The sequence below is a fragment of the Camelus bactrianus genome, chromosome 2 (genome assembly GCF_048773025.1).
Source record: "Camelus bactrianus isolate YW-2024 breed Bactrian camel chromosome 2, ASM4877302v1, whole genome shotgun sequence".
Lineage (NCBI taxonomy): Eukaryota > Metazoa > Chordata > Mammalia > Artiodactyla > Camelidae > Camelus > Camelus bactrianus.
This window is the reverse complement of record NC_133540.1, coordinates 49,364,386-49,385,393: the sequence shown is the minus strand read 5'-3', so window position 1 is coordinate 49,385,393 and position 21,008 is coordinate 49,364,386. Positions and strand designations below refer to the sequence as shown.

At 40.1% G+C, this 21,008-nt stretch overlaps 2 protein-coding genes across 2 annotated transcripts; one reads left to right on the top strand and one right to left on the bottom strand.

Annotated features, from left to right (window-relative positions):
- Positions 1–711: 711 nt before the first annotated feature.
- On the bottom strand, positions 712–4,623 carry LOC105067113 (centrin-4). Its single transcript, XM_010952578.3, has 5 exons — positions 4,503–4,623; positions 3,164–3,310; positions 2,648–2,776; positions 1,883–2,020; positions 712–1,673 (listed from the first exon to the last, which is right to left on the bottom strand). Exons 1-5 carry the CDS (start codon positions 4,503–4,505, stop codon positions 1,584–1,586), a joined length of 507 nt encoding a protein of 168 aa, XP_010950880.1. The 5' UTR covers positions 4,506–4,623; the 3' UTR covers positions 712–1,583.
- A 158-nt stretch (positions 4,624–4,781) lies between these two features.
- On the top strand, positions 4,782–20,676 carry BBS12 (Bardet-Biedl syndrome 12). The gene is made up of 3 exons (XM_010952575.3): positions 4,782–4,944; positions 12,175–12,237; positions 14,042–20,676. Exon 3 carries the CDS (start codon positions 14,052–14,054, stop codon positions 16,194–16,196), a length of 2,145 nt encoding a protein of 714 aa, XP_010950877.1. The 5' UTR covers positions 4,782–4,944; positions 12,175–12,237; positions 14,042–14,051; the 3' UTR covers positions 16,197–20,676.
- Positions 20,677–21,008: the final 332 nt, after the last annotated feature.

The window sequence follows — 21,008 nt, the reverse complement described above, 5'->3', positions numbered from 1 at the left end:
AATCAAAAATACTGTGAGACACTTACAGACATTCCTGAGCGTATGCCAATCTAGTTTCAAACAACAAAAAAATCTCTCTTGTGTTGACAAAACAAAAAACGTGTCTTCATTTCAGTTGAGCTAAAAAATCATCAGATGGGGCAAGTAAAGTTACATTTTCTATAAGCCATTCTTGCTCCAAAGACCATTACTTGATTTTAGGAAGAGTTTGTGTTCAGCAAGTGGCATCAGTTGTCTATTATCAGGAGCAGAAGTCTGAGCACATCTGCTCACTGCATTGTGATATCAGAGTTGCTAAGGAAAAGGCAATGCAGTTAAACTGGCTGGAATGATGCTTTACTCACATAGAGAAGAGACAGAGCAATATCAGCTTCAGTAGTGAGCATCAGTTTCCTATGGCTAACGAGTCCCTGTCAGAAACCAACACAGAGCAATTGGCCTGCACACACCCTTCTTGTGCAGCAGGACCCCGATCTCTCCCCAAAGGGTACAGACATAGCAGTGAGTGGGGTTAGCCAGGTGCCGTATGACCCATGTACTTAAGGAGAACAAAGAGGTACATATTGAGTCTGAAACAGGGAGAAATATTCAGACAAGGTGGCAAGTCCAGCACAAGCTGTAAGGGTGCTATCTCTTAGTGAAGAAGTGTTCCAGAACCAAGGCCCATTCTTATGCGGCCCCATGGGGGTCAAAAGAATGCATGCAGGAGACTGCTTTTCTAAGTTTGTTCTTTTATAAAAAACAAAGAAAGTTAAATTACAAGAGGATCATAGAATTACATGAGTTAGAAAATACACAATTTTCCTCAGAGTTTTTATCCTCAGGGAAACAGCATAACGAGACTAACAGTACAACACTAGAATCCATTTTTATTTATCATCGATGGGTAACTGAGAAATTTTTAAATTTAAGTTCTCTGAACTTTAGTTTTCTCATATGTAGTAAGATGGAGCTGATACTACCAGCTTCCAAGTTGTAATGCAGTAACTGAGTTAACATATGTAAGATGCCTCACGCCTATCCTAGGACATAGGTATTAAAGAAATACTAACTTCCAGGGTCAAACTTATAGAGAAATCTGGGTGATAAAAGTGCTGCTTTGAATTTTTTATAAGAAGAAAATTAGCAAATAATGTAGTTGCCAAACAGTTTTAATACTTTACATATCTGAATAATTTGTTAAAAAGCAAATATTCATCAGTTTTTAAAGTTGCACAAAAGGAAAACAATAGGGAAAGTAATGGCTTGCTTTCTTGCCAGATTCATTTGATGTGGGGCCAATTTCCTTAAGTAAAAAAAAAAAAATCTAAGTTTTTGGACCCTAGAGCTCTAAAAAAGGCAGTTGAAATTAATACTGTTCTTGGATTCATGGTTCAAGAAAGTCGTTACATTTCCTTTGTTTCTTGATGCTATATATTTAACAACATATTGGTAGAAATATGTAATTTCTCACATAGATTAGACATTAAGAGACCAGTTTGTGCATATAAACTAAAAACTGAAAATGAGTACATTCAAATATTATGGAACTAGAACAAACACAAAATTTGTTAGCAACTTTCCAGAAGGAACAAAACACGGTATTAATAAAGAGTGGTCTTTTTCATCATTCTCAAAAATTCTTCCTCATTTATTTCTCCATCCCCATCATGATCAGCTTCATCAAGCATTTCCTGTAAAACAAAATGTAATTATGATATGTGAAATCTATTAAAAAGGAATAATGATATAAATGAATACTCACATACTCAAAATCAAATTTTATTTTAAGTGTGTTTTTGAGTACAACTAAAGTAAGAATACAACTATAAATTATATGTAAATTATAACTGTATATAAGCTATAATTATATATGTAAATTATAAAATTAAGTAAAATTTACCTGAAGTTCATCATCTGTTAAATTTTCCCCCAGTTCCTTAGCAACCCTCTTGATATTGTTTAGTGATATGCTTCCAGTGTCATCATCATCAAATAATTTGAAAGCCTTCAGTATTTCTTCTTTGTCATCTTTTTCACTCTTTAAAAATAGAAACAATTAAATGTCATTAGTCTTTTATTTATTCATTTGGGCTGGATGTATAGATCTTTGAGGTCTAGAGCAGCAATATACCAGGTAGCTGAGCTCTGATTTTATTTACTGCTCTGATTTTTAACAATTCTTCGAGTGCATTCACATCCACCCTCAAGGTACTGAAACTCAGGGTTTACTGAAATGGAAGAGCCACAGGGTGATAAAGAGAATGTTATCTCTTATTAACCCCAGTATTTGAGATACCTTACCAAAAATGCAAGCTCCAAGACAACACGGAGTTTGCCCATTCAGTGCTTCCTAGGATAGTGCCTGGCAAAACAGGCACTCAATAGATTGCGTGCTGATTTCGAGGCTTCAAAATGCTGGCCCCATTCTCTCTATCCAGCCGTATATCCTTATTATTTCCTAACAGAAAACCTCTTCTCCACACTGATCAGTCTTCATTACTACCCTGAAAACATCTTGAATTTTGTTATTTCTATCTATATAAATCCCATCCATCTTTAAAGACCTAGTTCCAGTTCTTCTTCTATGGAACTTCCAATTGCTCCAGCCCCAAAACATGGAAGGCTATTGCTTATATTTCACTGAAAAACAAAATCACTACTATACCATTTTTACACTCATTATGGCAAAAAAATCTTCAAAACTAATGGTGCCAACTCCTTCTTTGTCGATTTCAGCTATCATTTTTTTAATTTCTTCTTTCTTTGGTTCAAATCCTAAGGCCTGCATTGCAATCTGAAATAGAAAGCCAATAAGTTATGCTATGCCACAATCTCACTCCTAGCTTTTAAATTACCTGTTAATTACTAGAGTCTCTCTTTTTTACTATGGACTAGGCTTAAACATAGAAAGTAGAGTCAGCAGGCTTAGGTTCCAATCCTGCTGTGCCACAGGATGTCATGTCTCTTGCTGAGCTTTAGCCTAACTCATTCATAAAACAAGAAAAAAATGCTTAATGAGATATTATTCTGTTAGTGCAAACCAGGCATATACACTAAAGGCATAGGTGTCTGCACTGAAGAGACATTATATCAAGCTTTCAGAAGGCTACTGATAAAGATTTAAAGATTATCACGAATCAACGATATGTTTTTTTAAATGTCTTAGAAGTAATTTCAGAACCTTCAATTCTTTCACATCTATGGTTCCAGACCCATCAACATCAAATAAATCAAAGGCCTCTTTAATTTCTTGCTTTTGGGTTTCATTCAATTCAATTTTTGCTGCTCTTTTCTTCCATTGGTCTGAAATTGTGCGGTAGCTGGATGCCTGTAATAAATAAACATGTGGGTGAAAGATAAACTGGGTAACTGAAAAAGGTGCCACAACTGGAAGAATTGAACTAATTAAATGTAATAAATAAACATATTCAAGTATCTCATTCCCTATCATATAGTAAACCTCAAGAATTCCCCCCTTTCCTTTTGCTAACATTTGTGCTTTCAGTTGATATCCTGGTGGAAAGCCTGGTTCTTTTTTACCACTTAGGTTTTTCCTTCAAATTAGTTCTTTTTGAGAGGGAGAAGAGGCAAAGGAAGATATGCTAGAACAGTAGATGTTATGTCAGAAAACAATTGGCCTTACTTGGTTTATCTGAAAAGCAGTGTTTAAGGCATATTTACTTTCATCTACGCCTGTATACCTCATAGTAAAATTTGTTTAGTGAGATATGGTTGATCGGGACATAATACCCTTTTCCACCGTCTCTCAAGTCTCTTGCAGAGACTGAGAAATAAAAAAAATTTCCTGGAGAGGCATTACTCTGGGCATCTAGCTAAGAATAAATGTTGGACCAATGATCAGTATCCAGGGAAGATGGAGGGCATCTTCCTAATATTTGCCATTTTTCTGCTGACAAGCAAGGTCACAGAGTTACTCCTGGGGTTCTTCTGCAGCTCATTTCAGTATCTTGTCTCCAGCTTTGGGTTAAGAAGCACTGGTGGCAGAGACTCCACCACGTTCCTGTGTATGTGGACACCAGCTTCACATATATTAAGAGTTGGTTGTGGTGGCAGCAGATTCTTGATCCCTAGACCTCAGTACACTGGTGTGGTCCTCGACAGTTCCAGTGGCAGAGCTCGTAGCTCCCTCCCCTGGCCAGTTTTTCAGAGTTCTGGATCTTTCCTAGAGGCCCCAACAGTTTTAAAGCATCTTATTCTCTGTATTTAATTCAAACCTGGCTGAATAAGGGTTTCCGTTTCCGACACAGAATCTATCGTAAACTGGTATCAGCTGTTAATAGGGTTGGAGAGGGAAAAAGGGGGCTGGAGAACCGCCTTTCTGTCCCTAGAGTCACGGAAGATGCGCTTCTATTTGGCGACGAGAGGAGGGGTTATTATTGACAGTCGAGGATCATGGAAAGGGGCGAATAATACATTTCATAAACTAAACAAAATTCCTTTCCTGCTCCGGGGAGAAACTTCAGCCCTAGCTCCAGCCAGAAGTGCAGCTTCGCACTCACCATGTCCCCAACCGGCGCCGTCAGCCGGGACCTCCCGGCTTCAACCGCCCAGCTCGCTACTCAACACTTCACGGCAATAGCCGTTGCTAAGGACTCTCTCGCCTTCCCGTGCAGCTCCAGTCACCCACTGATTGACGGCCCTTCTACCCAATGGTCAGAAAAGAAGACGCTTGAGGCCCGCCCCCCCATTCTCTCTAGTCTCTACCAATAGCGTAACTCTCCGCCTTTCCCCGCCTACCAATAGGCGGAAGTTTCCGCCTGGTTTCTTAGCGACCAGCCTACCCGCCCATCCAGCTCGCCCCGTTTTGCACTTGCGCAAAGTGCGGGCCGGGAAGTGGGGGTCTTCGCCTGGGTGCTTGGGCATCCCAGTGCCAGCGGGAACCTGGCCTGGCGGTGTGAGCCGGGGACCGGACCCTCCCGGAAGGATGGAGAAAAGAGCGAGGTTAGTACCGAGGTGCTTCCACCGACAGAGAAGTCTTTGATGGAGACGTGGGGAACCCTTGTTTGCTTTTCTGACCTCTTGGGGCCTGAGGAAACGATGAGACTCTAGGGCCTGGTGGGCCTGCTGAATTGGTCTAGCTTCGGTTTACCGTCCAGGATTAACAGAGGCGGAGGGGACTGCCCTTTTCTTGCGCCGCTAGACATCCCTGTCTTCACAGTGCCTGGAGCTTGGCCTTTAGCCACTTACCTCCTCCTTGGTTAGCAGGGATTGTGGCGTGGTAGGCAACATTTCTTTATAGGAGGGGCATAGTGCGGCGGTGTGGTCGGAAGGAAGTGGGCATGGAGCAGGACGGGTCTTGGGATGCACTTGAAGCCTCCCTGCAAAGGAAGGAGTTTTTACCTGTGTTGTGGTGTCCTAAACCTGGTCAGGGACCAGCCAGCAAAAGGGTGAGGGAGAAGGACTGAGGTGGTAGGAACGAAGGAGTCTGTTAAAACTTCCAACGCTTAATTGCTTATACATCAGCACTTTTTAATGCCTCCGGCAGTGCCTTCTCTTTGAGTAAATACTTTGTTTTCTAAAAACCGTACTGGATTCTCCAAAAGTGGTTTCAGGAAGAAGATTAACTTTTGCCTAGTCTTTTCCCTTTATCCCCTTGAAGGAAGGGCAGGAAAAATGCAAACTACATTTTTGAAGTAGTGTCCCAAATCACTTTTCACACTTTAGTAAAAGAAACGTGACACATTTTCCAAAACCATTGTCCTGACTTGTTCACATTCTACCCCAGGCAGACACCCAAGCCTTGTAATCATTGATTAAAAAAAAAAAAAAAAACTCAATAGAATTCTGGAAAATAGGTTGTTCTTATATTACAAGTGTTTTTTCTGTGTAAAGTTACCCCAGTGGAAATTAAAATGATTCAAACTCAAGACACTTTGTGAATTAAGTAAAATGTCCAGTCACTTAATTATAGTATATTGATTTTTTAGGCCATTCACTCAGTGAGAAAGTTGCTCTTGATTAGTTTTAAGGACATATACTTCATCTTTACTGCTAATATTAAAGGGATTTCTGACACCAGAAGTGAATAATGACCAAATATATAGAAACAATTCTAATTTTTAGGCTCTCCTGGATCGAGTTTGATCTCGTGGCAATTAAAAAGCTGAATAGTGTGTTAATCTGCTTTTGCATCACTCTATGACTTAGGCTCTTGTATTTGGGATATTAACGTCTAGTGAAAATGATTTTTTAATTATAGGTTCAAATTGCAATTTCTAGGTCTTAGGTTGGAAGTACTCAGTCTTGAAAAATAGCTGTTACTAATCTAATTGTACTATGACATTAATAATACTAATCTAGAAAAATCTTAAACCCATTAGCACTCTTAAATCCACTGAATTTATTTAATGCTTTCTACATGTCATGTACTATGCCAACTACTGGGTAGGTTTGAAAGGAGCTGAATGTAGAATATAAAGATGAATGAAAACAGGGAACCTACAGAGTAATGGGGAGATGGGCACAGACAGAAGTATGGTGTTTTTAGTTCAGGGTGCTACGTGCTTTAGTAGATATGTGTAGAAAGTACTTTGGGAGCCCAGGAAGGAGGCACTACTTCTCCCTGGCATCAGAGGAGGCTGTATCAAAAGTGTGGCATTTGCCTTGGGTCATGAAAAATATCATTTGCTAAGATGAAGAAAGGATAGGATATTCAATCAGAGTATAGCATGTGCAAAAATGAAAATAAATGTACGTTGTAGTGTGGCAAGATCAGAGGGTTCTTAAGGAGAGGTGGAAGATGAGTCTTATAAATTAGATTGAGGTCAGATTATGGGACACCTATATCAAGCTAGGAATAAAGACTTTATTTCCTATCATGCTAAGTGAAGTAAGTCAGACAGGGAAAGACCATATGATATCACTTATATGTGCAATTTAAAATATGATACAAATGAACTTATTTACAAAACAAGACAGACTCACAGACATAGAAAACAAATTTATGGTTACCAAAGGGGAAAGAGGTGGGCGGTGGAGGGATAAATTAGGAGTTTGGGATTAGCATATTAAAAACTCCTATATATAAAATAGATAAACAACAAGGTCCTACTGTATGGTACAGGGTACTATATTCAATATCCTGTAATAAACCATAATGGAAAAGAATATGAAGATAAATATATGTGTAACTAAATCACTTTGCTGTACACCTGAAACTAGCAGAACATTGTGAATCAACTATACTTAAATCAAAAATTAAAAAATTAAAAGACTTTATTTCTAAGTTAAGTAGATGTTTTTAGGCAGTGGATCTGATTAGGTTTGTGCTTTTCAAAGATAATTTTGACAACCATAGGAAGGAGGAACCATTTTGGAAGCAATTAAAGGGCCTCAGCTAAGGCAGTGCCAAATAGAAATTATGTCCACCCAAAGGTGGTTGAAAGTTAAGTTTATACTGGAAGAATACTGACAGTGGCATTGGTTTAATCTTGTTTCAGTTCTGTACTTAAATTTAAGATAACAAATGTGGTGAAAACCATTCATTCATTCACTTGTCAAATATTGATTGTTTGCCTAATAATGTGTCAGACAATATTCTCAGTATATGGGATACCTCAGTGACTAAAACTGCCCTCCTGGGAATTACATTCCAACAGTGGGACATAGTCAATAAACAGTAAATAAGTAAACTATGTACTATTTTATAGGGTGATAATGTTATGGAAAAAAGAAATTAGAGCAGATAAAGGGAACCTAGAATGTACTGGGAAAAAGAGGAGTTTGCAGTGTTACATAGGAGGCTCAGAGTGCCCTCGTTGAAAAGGGGAAATTTGCATAAATATTTAAAGGTGGTGAGACCATAGATTTCTTGCGGAAGAGCATCCCAGAAAGAGGAAGAGGTAGAACAGAAACACTGAGGTAGGAAGCACGCTTTGCTTGTCCCAGGAACAGAAAGGAGGCCAGAGAAGAGTGGTCCAGGGAGAGACTAGTAGGAGACAGAAAGAGATAAGAGGGCAGAGTACAGATTACTAGGGCTTTCCCTCGAGTAAAATGGGAAGAATTTGTTGCCGAAAGATCAGCCCCTGTCCCTGACAAGCCAAGTTGAAACTCAGAGACAGGGTCTTGGAGCTTAGAAGAAAGGAGACAGCTTTATTGCTTTGCCAGCCAAAGGGGACTCACAGCAGGCTAGTGCCTTCAAAACTGTGAACCCATCTTGGGGCTGGGGCAGGGTGATTATATAGCCGTACCTTAAACAATAAAGTATCGATAACACTCAACAGAATCATTTTCTTCTCATAAGACTCAGAGTGGTGTCATGGTGTCTCCAGGTGACCAGTAGAGGTTGGTCTTTCAATCTCTTTAGCTTACAAGACCCAAAGCATGGTCTTCTTGGTAATTCAGGCTATTTTGTAAGGTTACAGTCCCTTGACCTCCCTGGAGAAGGACTCAGAGACCAAGCATGATTATTACTTTCGATTACTGGAATAAAATAGAAACAGTAAAATTAATAGCTTTATTTTAACAGTGGGCCTGGAGCTGTGAGTAGCAACTGGTTAGTCAGGTTAGTTGACCGTTTTAAGGGCAAGCATAAACATAAGCAGTTAGCCTAAGTGCGGCCATTTTATTAATTCTCCTTCAGTTTTGCAAAATTTTGAGCAGAGGAGTGAAAGGATTTGAGTTAATTTTTAAAAGGAACACCTGTGACAAAAGAGTGAGAACTTTATTTTCCAAGTTGGAGGTTTTTAGGCAGTGGAGTGATATGATTAAGACTTACTGGGAATGGACTGGAGATAGGCAGACTGTTGGTTTTGTAGCTCACTGCACATGTCAGAAAATATTAACCATTGAGAAATGCAATTCCTGAAAAGCAATGCATGTCTTAGTATTCTAAACCAAGTACCTTAGATAAGACCAGACGTGATCTTAGGAAAGAAAGCTCCTTCTGATGTCAGAATCTGAGTGAAGTTGTCTGACTCTGCCCTTCTCTTACACACTTAGGAGGTTAGAGAAATAATAAGCTGGGAAGTACAGTTGTTAGGGGTCCCAGTAATGAAACGGAGGGCTGTTTATGGGAAACACTGGCGCAGATGTGCAGCAGAACAGAAATCAGACTGTGTCTGTTCAATGCCAAGAAAAGCCACCAGACTTACTTTTAATCTTTGAAAGTATCTATTTCGCCACCCCCTTCACCATCTTTACCTTTTTATACTCATCCTCTTAGAAGATGAGAGATTGTTATTTGAGTTTTTATTTTATGTTAATTATATCAAATTGTAATCTCTTCAAAAATAATTTAGGAGCTCTTCTAAACTTAGTATGCTAACGCTGTTTTGTTTTGTTTCTTTAATTACTGCTGAAACTTGAAATAGATACTTCAAAGGCTGAAACAGATCTCTTGGATACAGCTCTGTAATTGTGATAAGCAGCTGTACGTGACTTTTTGCTTGTAGATTAGTTTTGTTTAAAAAACTTCATGCCTTCTCAGGGAAACATTTTTTCACATAAAAACAGACTAAGTTTGAAAAGCCCAAGACTTTTTCCTTTTGCTCTGAATTCTCTATGACTTTTCCACACAAACAGTGATATCTTGTGATTTAAACATAGTATAGAAAGGAAACCATAAACAGAGACTCTGACACCTGAAGAAAAAAAAAGGGCATGTGCATATTAAGGGTATGAACAAAGCTTGAAAGAAGGCAGAAAGGCTTGGAAATGGGAAAGGCAGTGGAAGATTCTACAGGAGGGTGAATTACTGTCATGCTGGGTAGAGAGGCAGCCAGAAGGCACTATTGTATAGTAGTTAATGGCGTGGGACTTTGGCATTAGATAAACGTGTGTTTTAGTTCTTTTACTTACTAGCCATGAGATTTTATATGTTACTTAATTATTCTTCATTTTCTACATCATTAAAATAGTATAATTTACAGTATAAATTACAGTATAATGATATAAATGTGTTAATTATAGTATAATAGTTTAATCATATTGTTGCTGTGAGGACTACATTACACAATGTGTGCAAACTGCCTCATACTTAGTAAGCTCCCAAAACATGTTAGAAATGAAAAACAAGAGCAAAATGCCAGTCTTGTCTTTCAGACTTAATCTTTTCAACAAACTGTTCTTGAGCAACTGGATATCCATGAGAGACAAAACAACCCCAGTTTGCACCATTTACAAAAATCAGCCTAAGGTGAATTATAAACATTATTGTTATAGCTAAAACAAAAAGAACAAAATTGGAGGACTCACACTTCCTGACTTCAAAACTTAGTGACAGTAATCAAAACAGTGTGGTCCTGGCTTAAGGATGGACATGAAGACCAATGAAATAGAATTGAGAGTCCAGAAATAAACCCATACATCTATTGCCAATTGATTTTTGACAAAGGTGCCAAGACCACTCAATGGGGAAAAGCATAATCTCTTCACTGAATGGTGCTGGGACAATTTGATATCTAAAATCAACATAAAATGTATCAATTAATATATAAGAAATAAAATTGTAAAACTGAGGAAAACGTTGGATTAAATCTTAATAACTTCGGATTTGGCAATGGATTCTTAGATAAAACACCAAAAGCATGAGCAACCAAAGAAAAAAATAGACAAATTAGACTTCATTAAAATTTAAAAAATGTATACAGCAAAGTACATTATCGAAAAAGTAGAAAATAACAGCCTACAAAATAAAAGAAAATACTTGCAAATCATGTTTTGATAAGGTTCTAGTATCTAGAATATATTAAAAACGCTTAACAATTCATCAGCAAAAAGACAAACAACCCAATTTTTAAATGGCAAGAGATCTGAATAGATATTTCTCCAAAGAAGAAATAGAGATGGCCAATAAGCACATGAAAAGATGCTCAACATCTTTTGAAATCAAAACCACAATGAAATACCACTTTACAGCCACTAGAGTATCTATTATTATAAAACAAAAAGAAAACAAAAAAAATGGAAGGTAAGTGTTGGTGAGCATACTGGGTTGAATAGTATCCCTCCCTGCAATATTCATGTCCACCCCAAATCTCAGTGATTTTATTTGGAAAGAGGTATTTGTAGATATAATTAGTTAAGATGAGGTCATACCAGATTAGGGTGGGCCCTAAATCCTGTGATTGGTATCCTTTTAAGAAAGCCATGTGAAAGGGAGGCAGAGATTCGAGCTATGCCAAGGACCTCCTGGAGCCAGCAGAGCCTGGAAGAGGCAAGGAAGGAGTCCTCCTTAGAGCCTTCAAAAGGAACATGGCCCTGCAGATACCTTGATTTCAGACTTCTAGACTCCAAAACCATGAGATAATAAATATGTATTGTTGTAAGCCACTGCATTTGTGGTAATTTGGCACAGCAGCCCTAGGAAACTAATACAGCAAGGGTGTGGAGAAATGAAAGCCTTTGACACTGCTGGTAGTTTATGGTTCAGCTGCTACAGAAAAGTTTGACAGTTCTACAGAAACTTAAATGCAGAATTACCATGTGACCACTCCTGGGTGTGTACCCCAAAGAATTGAAAACAGGTACTCAAACACTTGTACACAAATGTTCTTAGTAGCACTGTTCACAGTAGTCCAGAAATAGAAACAATCCAAATTTCCATCAACGGATAAATGGATAAACAGAGTGACACCCACATACATACAGACATAAAAAGGAATGAAATACTGACACATAATACAATGTGGATGAACCTCGAAAACATGAATGCTAAGTGAAAGAAACCAGATACAAAAGAATCACATGTGATTCCATTTATATGAAATACCCAGAGTGGGTAAATCCATAGAGACAGAAAGTAGTTGGTGTTGCCAGGGGCTGGTGGGGAGGAGGACAGGGAGAGACTGCTTAACGGCTACAGGGTTTTCTCTTGGGCTGATGGGAATGTTTTGGAACAAGATAAAGGTAGTGGTTTTACAACATTGTGAATGTACCAAGTGCCACTGAATTGTATACTTTAAAATGGTCATGTTTATGGTAATGAATTTTACCTCAATTTTTTAAAAAAAAGGCTCAAATCATCTGAAAAATGAAATATAGAATATCCTTTGTATTCAGGAGTAGACAAAACTTGAAAAAATAGAACCCAGTAGCCATTAAAAAAAAAAAGACAAATGGACTAGGAAAATAGATTGCCAGGCAGTATTAAGGACCACTTGAGGTTAGGAGTCATGAACTTAAAATGATACCAATCAGCATGGTTGTGTGTGTTTCTCTGTTTGTTTTCAGCTGCCTCAGTGTAAGCATGGAGTGGACAGAGTTGGATTTCATCAAGATTAGTGGCTTTGCAAGGTAAGATGAACCAAAAGAGAGAGAAGGGTTTTGAGGGTGTACGTGCAAGAGAGAGATTGTAATGGGAGTTTAAGCTGAGTTAAGTAGAGAATTGATAATACGGGGTGAAGGACAGTGAAAGTTTGGTAAGGCTAGAGACTGCAAGACCTGGTGGGTCTCCAGATTGTTGGAGTCTAGAGTATATTTTGATGCTATCCAGGGATATGTCTGAGTGTATCGAGAGTTTTATTTTTATTTCACGAAATTGAAAATTTCGCAAAAGAGGTTTTGAAGCTGAGTTCAGACAACTTGTTATGTATGTTCCTAGGCCATCCTGGCTCTTCTAGTCCTTGAAAGCCTGTGGGAAGCTGCTGTTGAGCAGTGGCTGTGCTGTGGGTTCCTGCAGTCCCCACGCCGTGTCTCCAGCTGCCGTGCTCCGCAGCTTCAGGGATGCTTCTAGGTGTTAGAGAACCAAATTTACCAATGCTGTGGCCAGGATTAGAGGAAAGGCAAAACTCTAAGAGTTGTTTGCTTTTTGATATTTTGGATTTAAAAGATTGTGATAAAAAATATACTTGAAGAATAGTAAAGTCTTAGCATTGGAAGAGAAGCTTGTATTATCTACAGTTTTAGCTCTAGTGCTTTAAGAGCTCATACCTCACAAGACAGGTCATTCTATTGTAGACAGCTTCTCAGTTAGTGTGTACTTTGTTAAAGAGTTATTTTTATTGAGCTCAAGTCTTTCTCTTGTAATTTCTTCCTTTTAGTTTTAAATGTGAAGTCTAAGATATTGTGTGGAAAAAGTCCAATTGCTCTTGAACTTCTTTTTAAATAGACCTTTTCCCCCCTTTATATTCTAACCAGTAACCAGATCTATCCTCTCCTCTCCGTCCACCTTCCACATCCTCGTCTAGGTGACTGTGCATCTCTGCCTCTGGTCTGGCGCTTATCCAGTCAGTTCTCCACACTGTTACCAGGGTGGTAATACATCCAAAACACTTCTACTAGTAATAATAACATTAAAATTATTTAATATTTTTTATATTATAAATTTATGACGATAAGTGCTCATATAGCACTAACTGTGTGCCAGGCACTGTTCTATGCACTGTATTCATTTATTCCTCATAATACCCTGTGAAGTAGATTCCAATATTATCTTCAATTTTCAGATGTAGAAACAGGGCAGTGAAGTTAAAAGCTACACAACTAGTACACAGTGGAGACAAGTTCAAATCCAGACTTCTAGATTCAGAGGCCATGCCTTCAGACACCGCAGCAAGCCGTTTCTTCCTCTCCCTTACTTAAAAAACTCCGTGGTTCCCATGATAGGATGAGGTTTGACACGGTGCGTGATGCCCTTCATGAGCCCTGCCTTTCCCCTTCTAATGCTTCATCCCCTACTGTTCCCTACTTTATAAAGAATAATTATTATTTACATTCCTGTGACACTAAATTGCCCTTATTACCCCAATACGCTGTTTCTTCCACATATATGTGCGTGTAGTACCACCTCCTTCAACTTGCTGATTCTTTCACATTATTCTTCAAGACTCATTTTAAGTAGTTGTGTTCTTCTGGAAACACTGCCTGTTGCTTGCATGGAGCACTTCCCCTGTGGGATGACATGTTCCTCCTCCACACACCCATACTTTTGTCATTAATATCATTATAATACTGCCATTGCACTGACCATATTTAATGGAAACTGCATATGCTGGAAATTCGTCAAAGTCAGAGACATTATCTTCTTTTTCTTGCATAAGCCTCTTTTATAACCATGAATTACACTGAATAAAGTTCCAAGTTTTAATTTTGTTTGCAGATGTTGATTCATGGTGATGGCTTGCAGGGTCATAAACAAAAGAAGGCATGTGGGACTTCAACAACTTTCATCATTTGCAGAAACTGGAAGGACTTTCCTCGGCCCAGTAAAATCATCCAAATTTGTAATCGATGAAGAGTGTCATGAAAGTGTGTTGATCAGTTCAACAGTAAGGCTTCTTGAAAGTCTGGATTTAACCAGTGCTGTGGGACAGCTTCTCAATGAAGCAGTTCAAGCACAAAATAACACATACAGAACTGGAACCAGTACACTTTTGTGTCTTGTTGGTGCGTGGAGCAGTGCTGCGGAAGAATGTCTTCATTTGGGTGTCCCTATTTCATTAATAGTGTCTGTAATGTCAGAAGGCTTAAATTCATGCATTGAAGAGATAGTTTCCCTGCAAGTACCAATCCAGAATGTATTTGACTGTATCGACAACACAAAGACATTTTCTGGACTTGAAACACTTAATGTCAGTTTGTACCCTTTTCTACAAATCCCTTCAGATACTGGTTTAATGCAGAAAAAGCATGATCTCAAAGATGTTGCCTCACAGTCATTGGTCATATACAGTCTTCCTGGGAGACCAGTTAAATCACCTAAACTCTTTGGGCCTCAGGCTAAGGTTGAAGCAGATAAAAACACATCACAGACTCCTCAAACTCTGGGAAACAGTCTTCTTGCAGACACCCACTGCAGAAGGTCAGTACTAACCCACAGTAGGCATTTTAGCAGAGCAGATAATAACCAACGGATAAGCAAACGGGATGGATTTCTAGAGCAACATAGTGCAGCCACACTCAAGACTTACAGATGTAATGACTTGTTAGAGTTGGAGGTGGGTTTGAGTCATGGAGATGACAGCAGCATGAAATTAGTAGATGAAGCAGTGCAGCTGCAGTATCAGAACGCAGGTGTGCAACAGGGCGGCCGTGCAGTGCCGTTTCTGTTTGACATATCAGGAATCTTCACTTGCTGCCTACCAGGTTTACCGGAAACTTTGTCTTGTGTCTGTCCAGGTTATGTCACTGTTGTGTCAATATCTAGGACTGCTCTGATCGAGGAATTGCAGAAGCAGCCTATCCGGGTAGTTCTCGTTGAGGGTGACCTCACAGAGAATTATCGCCACCTGGGATTTAACAAGCCTGCAAATATTAAAACAGTATCAGAAAGCATGAAGGTTGAACCAGACAGCTCAGAAGAACTGTGGACAAATCATGTGTTACAGGTATTAATCAAGTTCAATGTGAACCTCGTTCTGTCACAAGGAAATGTATCTGAATGCCTGATTGAAAAATGCACACACAGTAAGCGGTTGGTCGTTGGGTCAGTGAATGGCAGTGTGATGCAAGCTTTTGCAGAGGCTTCAGGAGCGGTACAGGTGGCCTACATCACACAAGTGAATGAAAACTGTGTGGGCAGTGGGGTCTGTGTGACCTTCTGGAGAAGCATTCCCTTCGATGCTGTAGATGGGACCAGCAGAATGGCAATCTTGTTAAAGACAGAAGGAATGAACTTGGTTACAGTAGTGCTCACTAGCCCAGTCACTGCCCAGATGCAGACCAAAGAAGACAGGTTCTGGGCTTGTGCCTATCGTCTGCATTATGCTCTAAAAGAGCAAAAGGTCCTCCTTGGAGGTGGCGCAGTTGAATTTTTGTGCCTTAGCCATCTTCAAATTCTCGCGGAGCAATCTCTGCATAAAGGAAACCAAGACTCTTCAGGATGGTTTCATAATACTTCCTCTTGGCTGGCCTCATCCCTGGCGCTATACAGACCGACTGTGCTTAAATGCCTGGCCGATGGATGGCACAGATACCTTTCAACTCTCCTGTGTAACACTGCCAGTTACTCATCAGAATTTGAAGCCAACACATTCATTCAGCATCATCTACAAAATGCTGCAGACTCTGGCTCTCCTTCATCTTACATCTTGAATGAATATAGTAAACGAAAGAGTGGAATTTTTAATTCAGGCATTTCAAATAAACTGGAACAGATTCCAAGCGTTTATGACATTGTTACACCAAAGATTGAGGCATGGCGCCGAGCTTTGGATTTAGTATTGTTAGTACTTCAGACAGACAGTGAAATTATTACTGGACTTGGACGCACACAGATAAAATCACAAGACTCAGAGGGCTTTTTATTTTTATAGTATTATTGGCTAAGTGTTTGGAAAATAATCTTTGGTAATATAACATGCTAATAATAAACTTTCTAGTAGCCAAGTTATAGTGCCTAAAATGCCAGCTATTTGCAGGAAGAAAATATTTGATGTCTGTCAATAACTGTGTAGGGTCTAAAATTCCACTCTATTTATAACATAACAAGTTAGCCTGTTACTGTTGCATAGAATGCTACAGAATACATGAGATACTTGGATCAGAGACAAAGGACTTTTATTATTCACAGCAAAAGCAGTAGCCAGAGCTTCGTATTGGTTTGTGTCAATTTCCACATTTCTCTGAGTCCCACAAGAGCAACACAAAGGGCCAGTGATGGAAGCCTGTACATGCCGTGTGTTGTGTTACAGAAGTGGGACACTGAGCCTGGGACAGCCTCTGCTTGTATATAATAAGCAGAAACAATCCTGTTCTTTGTCCAAGGGTAATTGTTACCTCATGCCTCCGGGTTGCTCAGTGTAAACACAAGCCTGAGACATGAGCTGGGTAAAGACAGGTCATGGCGCATGGAGAGAGTATGCAGTGTCACACAGCCCACAATGGACAGCCTCTTCCAACAGTTCACTCCTCAATCTGACACATTCTTGGTGAGACTTGAATTTTCATGTGAGTATGCCTCTCTGTTGGCTACTCTAATTAATCTGGCAAACAGGTTGCTTGGTCAATACCAAAGCCACTCAGTTGGTCTCATATAGCAATTAAATTAAGGCTACTGTCAACAGATGCTGAGCAGCAAGATGAAGCCAGTCTGTAGTACTGACCTCTGTCAAGTCCCCCAGGATCTTGAATTTAGTCAGTTGTAAATTCCAAGGAAGGACCAGTAAGTTTTTATTAGCCAGAATGTTGTCTAAGACCAAAGTGTTATCTGTTATGAACCATGCAAGGGAGTTTTGGTTAACTTGCTGATCTTTGGTGTCATTGCCAACAATTATAGGAGGCAACAGAGGGACCAGAAAGCACCTCTCATCCCTAATGGAGAGACATTCGTGGCCCGTTTTCCCCACAGACAAGCACATAACATAACAGTCCCACGTCACTGTATTTCAGCATTTGTTGTTAAACCTGATTTGAATCACCATTATACAAATTTGATTCAGTCACATAAGTAGTGTCGCCCAGTAGTTGCAGCTGCAATTGCCATGCATGGGAAAATCCAAGGCCACTCATATTAAGAGAAGTGTCTGATCAGTCAGATTGAGACAAGATTGTTCTGGCACCTGTGTTTGTACGTGTTCATATCTGGGAGCTGCCGTTGATGGCATCTTACACTGTCTCCAGTACTGAATAGGAGCCTTAATAAGGTTTGAGCCTTCTTTGTGGTGGTGGGTGGGCGAGGAGACCACCTTTGTTTGGCTCCCAGAGGGATTGAGTGCTGTGAATCTGTCCAGATGGTCTCAAGGAACTGTACTTGGCACTCAACGTTCTGAATTTTGTCTGGGTTTATCAGTCACTCCTCATGGTAGAGGTAGATAACACCACAGTCAAGTAGATAGTGGCCACAGTCAGGACCACCGAAACAGGCTTCTAACTTGTCAGCCACCAGGACACCTCCGTATCATCTATGTAGTGAACATTTGAGGCATCGGAGCATAGAGGCACTCACACTAAATCCCAGCCTGTCTGTGGATTAGGATGGGTTTGGGCATGGTGGTGGATGGCAGGAAGTTTGTCTCATTTTTTCTACTTGTAGCAATACCCTGAGTGGAAGAATCTCCTCTGGCACTTTATGAACATTTAAGTTTAAGTGTATAAACACCTTGATACCAATTACGTGTTTTCATAAGAGTAGTACATTGAATTGGGCCAAAGGCCCCACCCACAGGGTCCCACTTTGTCTCTCCTGCAGGATTTTCTCCAGTCCTATCAGTTGACTTTAGTCACTTTCCCCCTCTGTGGGAACATGGACCAAGAAGTTTGACACTTTCACATTAGGGGCTCTAACAGCTGCTGAGAGATGATGTCTCCCTGGCCGGTAGCTCAGGAAGGAGCAGAGAGCGAGGGCGGCAGACAAGGAGGCTCTTTTCATCTTTTTTGGCTCTTCATTTCAGTGTCGGCGCCAGCTTCTCCCCTGTGCTCTTCCCAGTGTCTGCAGAGCACCCTGGCTCCAGGGAGCTTGCTTTCTGCCCTCCGCGTGCCGCTGCGCCTCCTCAGTGCCCTGCAGTCCTGGGTGCCTTTGGCCACCCTGTGCCCAGGGCCCGCTTCCGCCATGGGACTGGTAGAATGGTCACTCGGGCCCCTGTCTCTGACAGAGCTTTAAAAGTTGAGTCACTTCCTCCCCTGAGTGCCCCATCAGACTTGGCTTTTTCCGCAGCAGCTGAGGTCAGGGTGGAGGGTGAGGGAGGTCTGGGGAAGTGTAGAGGGGGACAGTGGCTCCGTGCCCGTGAGCAGTGCTTTGTGGTCACTTTTGGTTTTGATTGGCTGCCCGACATGCGCTCAACAAACTTGTATTTTCACTGTCCTCAAAGTTTTATCTCCTCATTGCTGACAGCATTTCTTGCAGCTTTGGGGACCCCTGACTTGGCAGCCACAGCCAGTTTCTTCTCAGCCAGTGCCCTGGGGCTACTGCCTTGTTGCCCTGTTCACATTCCTCCTCCTCCCACCTGAGGTGAGTGAGCAACAACCAAGGCATCATTTGGGTGGCTTGTTCTAATCTCACCTCTCAGGACTTATTCTCCAGGCGTCATTTGCAGGTGGGACAGCAGGGGCTCCCAGTCCCCTCCCCCTTCCCCACTACTTGAGTGAAAGCAGTCACTATCGGAGCCCAGGGAGTCCAATCTCTTAACCCAGCCACTGGGGCCCTCATCTTTTCCGGGAGAATCATGACTCTCTCAAGTCAGAACTGGCAATAACTATGCAGGGTCTGGGGTTTTGCCCTGTTTACAAGCTAACAAATTAGCCTCTCAAAATTTCATGAGATGCTGACAGAAGGCTCAAGACTCCTGGGCTTTTATAAAAGTAACCAGAGCTTCATGTTGGTTTATGTTGGTTCCCTGGGCTCTCAGGTCCCACAAGAGTGACATAAAGAGCCCAAGATGAATGCCTGCACACACGGTAGTTTGTGTTTCAGAAGAGGAGCACTGAGCTCAGGCAATTCACAACTTTTCTAGTGAGCACAAGTAAGCCTGTTTGTGTGGAGAGAGATTACATCATTATTCAAGGTTGCTCACTGCAAACACAGCCTTGAGAAGTGGCCTGGAAAGAGAGAACTCAGCACCCAGCAAGAACATGCAGGGATGCTTAGAGCCCATGGCAGACTGCCTGTCCCAACAAAGTCCCAGCGTTCAATAAATTGAGCGTTATAAGGCCTGAATTTATGTGTGTAGTTTTTGAAGTTGAATATTAAAGAGCTCAGAGAAAATAATAGTAGTAATTAAATTACTGATGACCTACCATGTTCCTTCTAAATTCTTTACATATTGTATTAATTTGCCAGGGTCGCCACAACAAAGTACCACATACTGGGCGGCCTAAACAACAGAAATGTATTTTCTCACAATTCTGGAGGCTAGAGGTCTGAGATCAAGGAGTTGGCAGGGTTGATTTCTTCTGAGGCCTGTCGCCTTGACTTGTAGATGGCTGTCTTCTCCCTGTCTTCACATCTTCCTTCTGTACCTGTCTATGCCCAAATTTCCTCTCCTTGTAAGGACTCCAGTCATACTGGATTAAAGCCCACTCTAATGACCTCATTTTAACTTAGTTACCTCTTTAAAGACCCTATCTCCAAATTTAGTCACATTTTGAGATGCGGGGGTTTAGGACTTCAGCGTATGAATTGGAGGTGGGGGACACAGTGCAGCCCGTACTACATATATAATCTCAATCTTTGCAACATCTGTTTTCTTCATCTTATGGATAAGAACATGATCTTAATAAGGTTAAGAAACTTGCCCAAGTTCTCGCAGATAGTAGATAGTAGAGCTTTAATTTGAACTAAAATTTTATCTGCTTCCAAAGTCTATTTCTAAGCATTCATTGTTTTATGAATTTTTTTTCAATAAGGTAACAACAAAACAAGAAAAGAGAATGCCTGGTTTATTTACATGACTCATTTAAATGTATTGGAAAATGGAATTTGATTAGCCTCATGTTGGGTAAAAATACCATTTTTGGTTTGGCATTTGTCTTATATGTGATCACATGATAACTGCACAGATGATCATTCCAATTATACATACCATGTTTGTTCAAGTTAGAATAATAACAATGTTGAGTGTTAAACTTTTTAAAAATAAAGTGTATTATTTTACTTGAGTATTCTTTTATTCTCCCATTGTATAGTATTAACACTCAGTTTTTGTTAAAATATTATGAAGATTATGAGTACCACTGATAATTAACATGGGTGTTCAACTCACTTTATATAATAGATTTTTTTGTGAAGTTGGTATTTGCATGTATTTGTACTAAGTACTGAGTAAATCTTGTAATAAATATTTTCCTTTGAAACTAGAAGTCTCACTCTAATACAGATGGTTTTGTTTCCAGATTTTCAAAAAGCTTTGTACTATCATGTGGTTTATCAGCTACTTTTCTAGTTCTTATAATCATAAGAAATATCTTTAAATTTTAATTACTCAAGTAACTGTTCTGTCCTTTAAATTGAGAACAACCCGTTGAATAAACTTGATTCATCTGAGTAAATGGCTTTTCCAAGAAACCCTGTCTACAACCAGGTGTAGACATTTCTTGAAAGACCAGAGCAGTGTTGATATGTTTGTGAGACCATCTGCCTCTTGCATATTATAGAACACTGAGAGGTTTGCAGTTATTCTATACCTACGTAT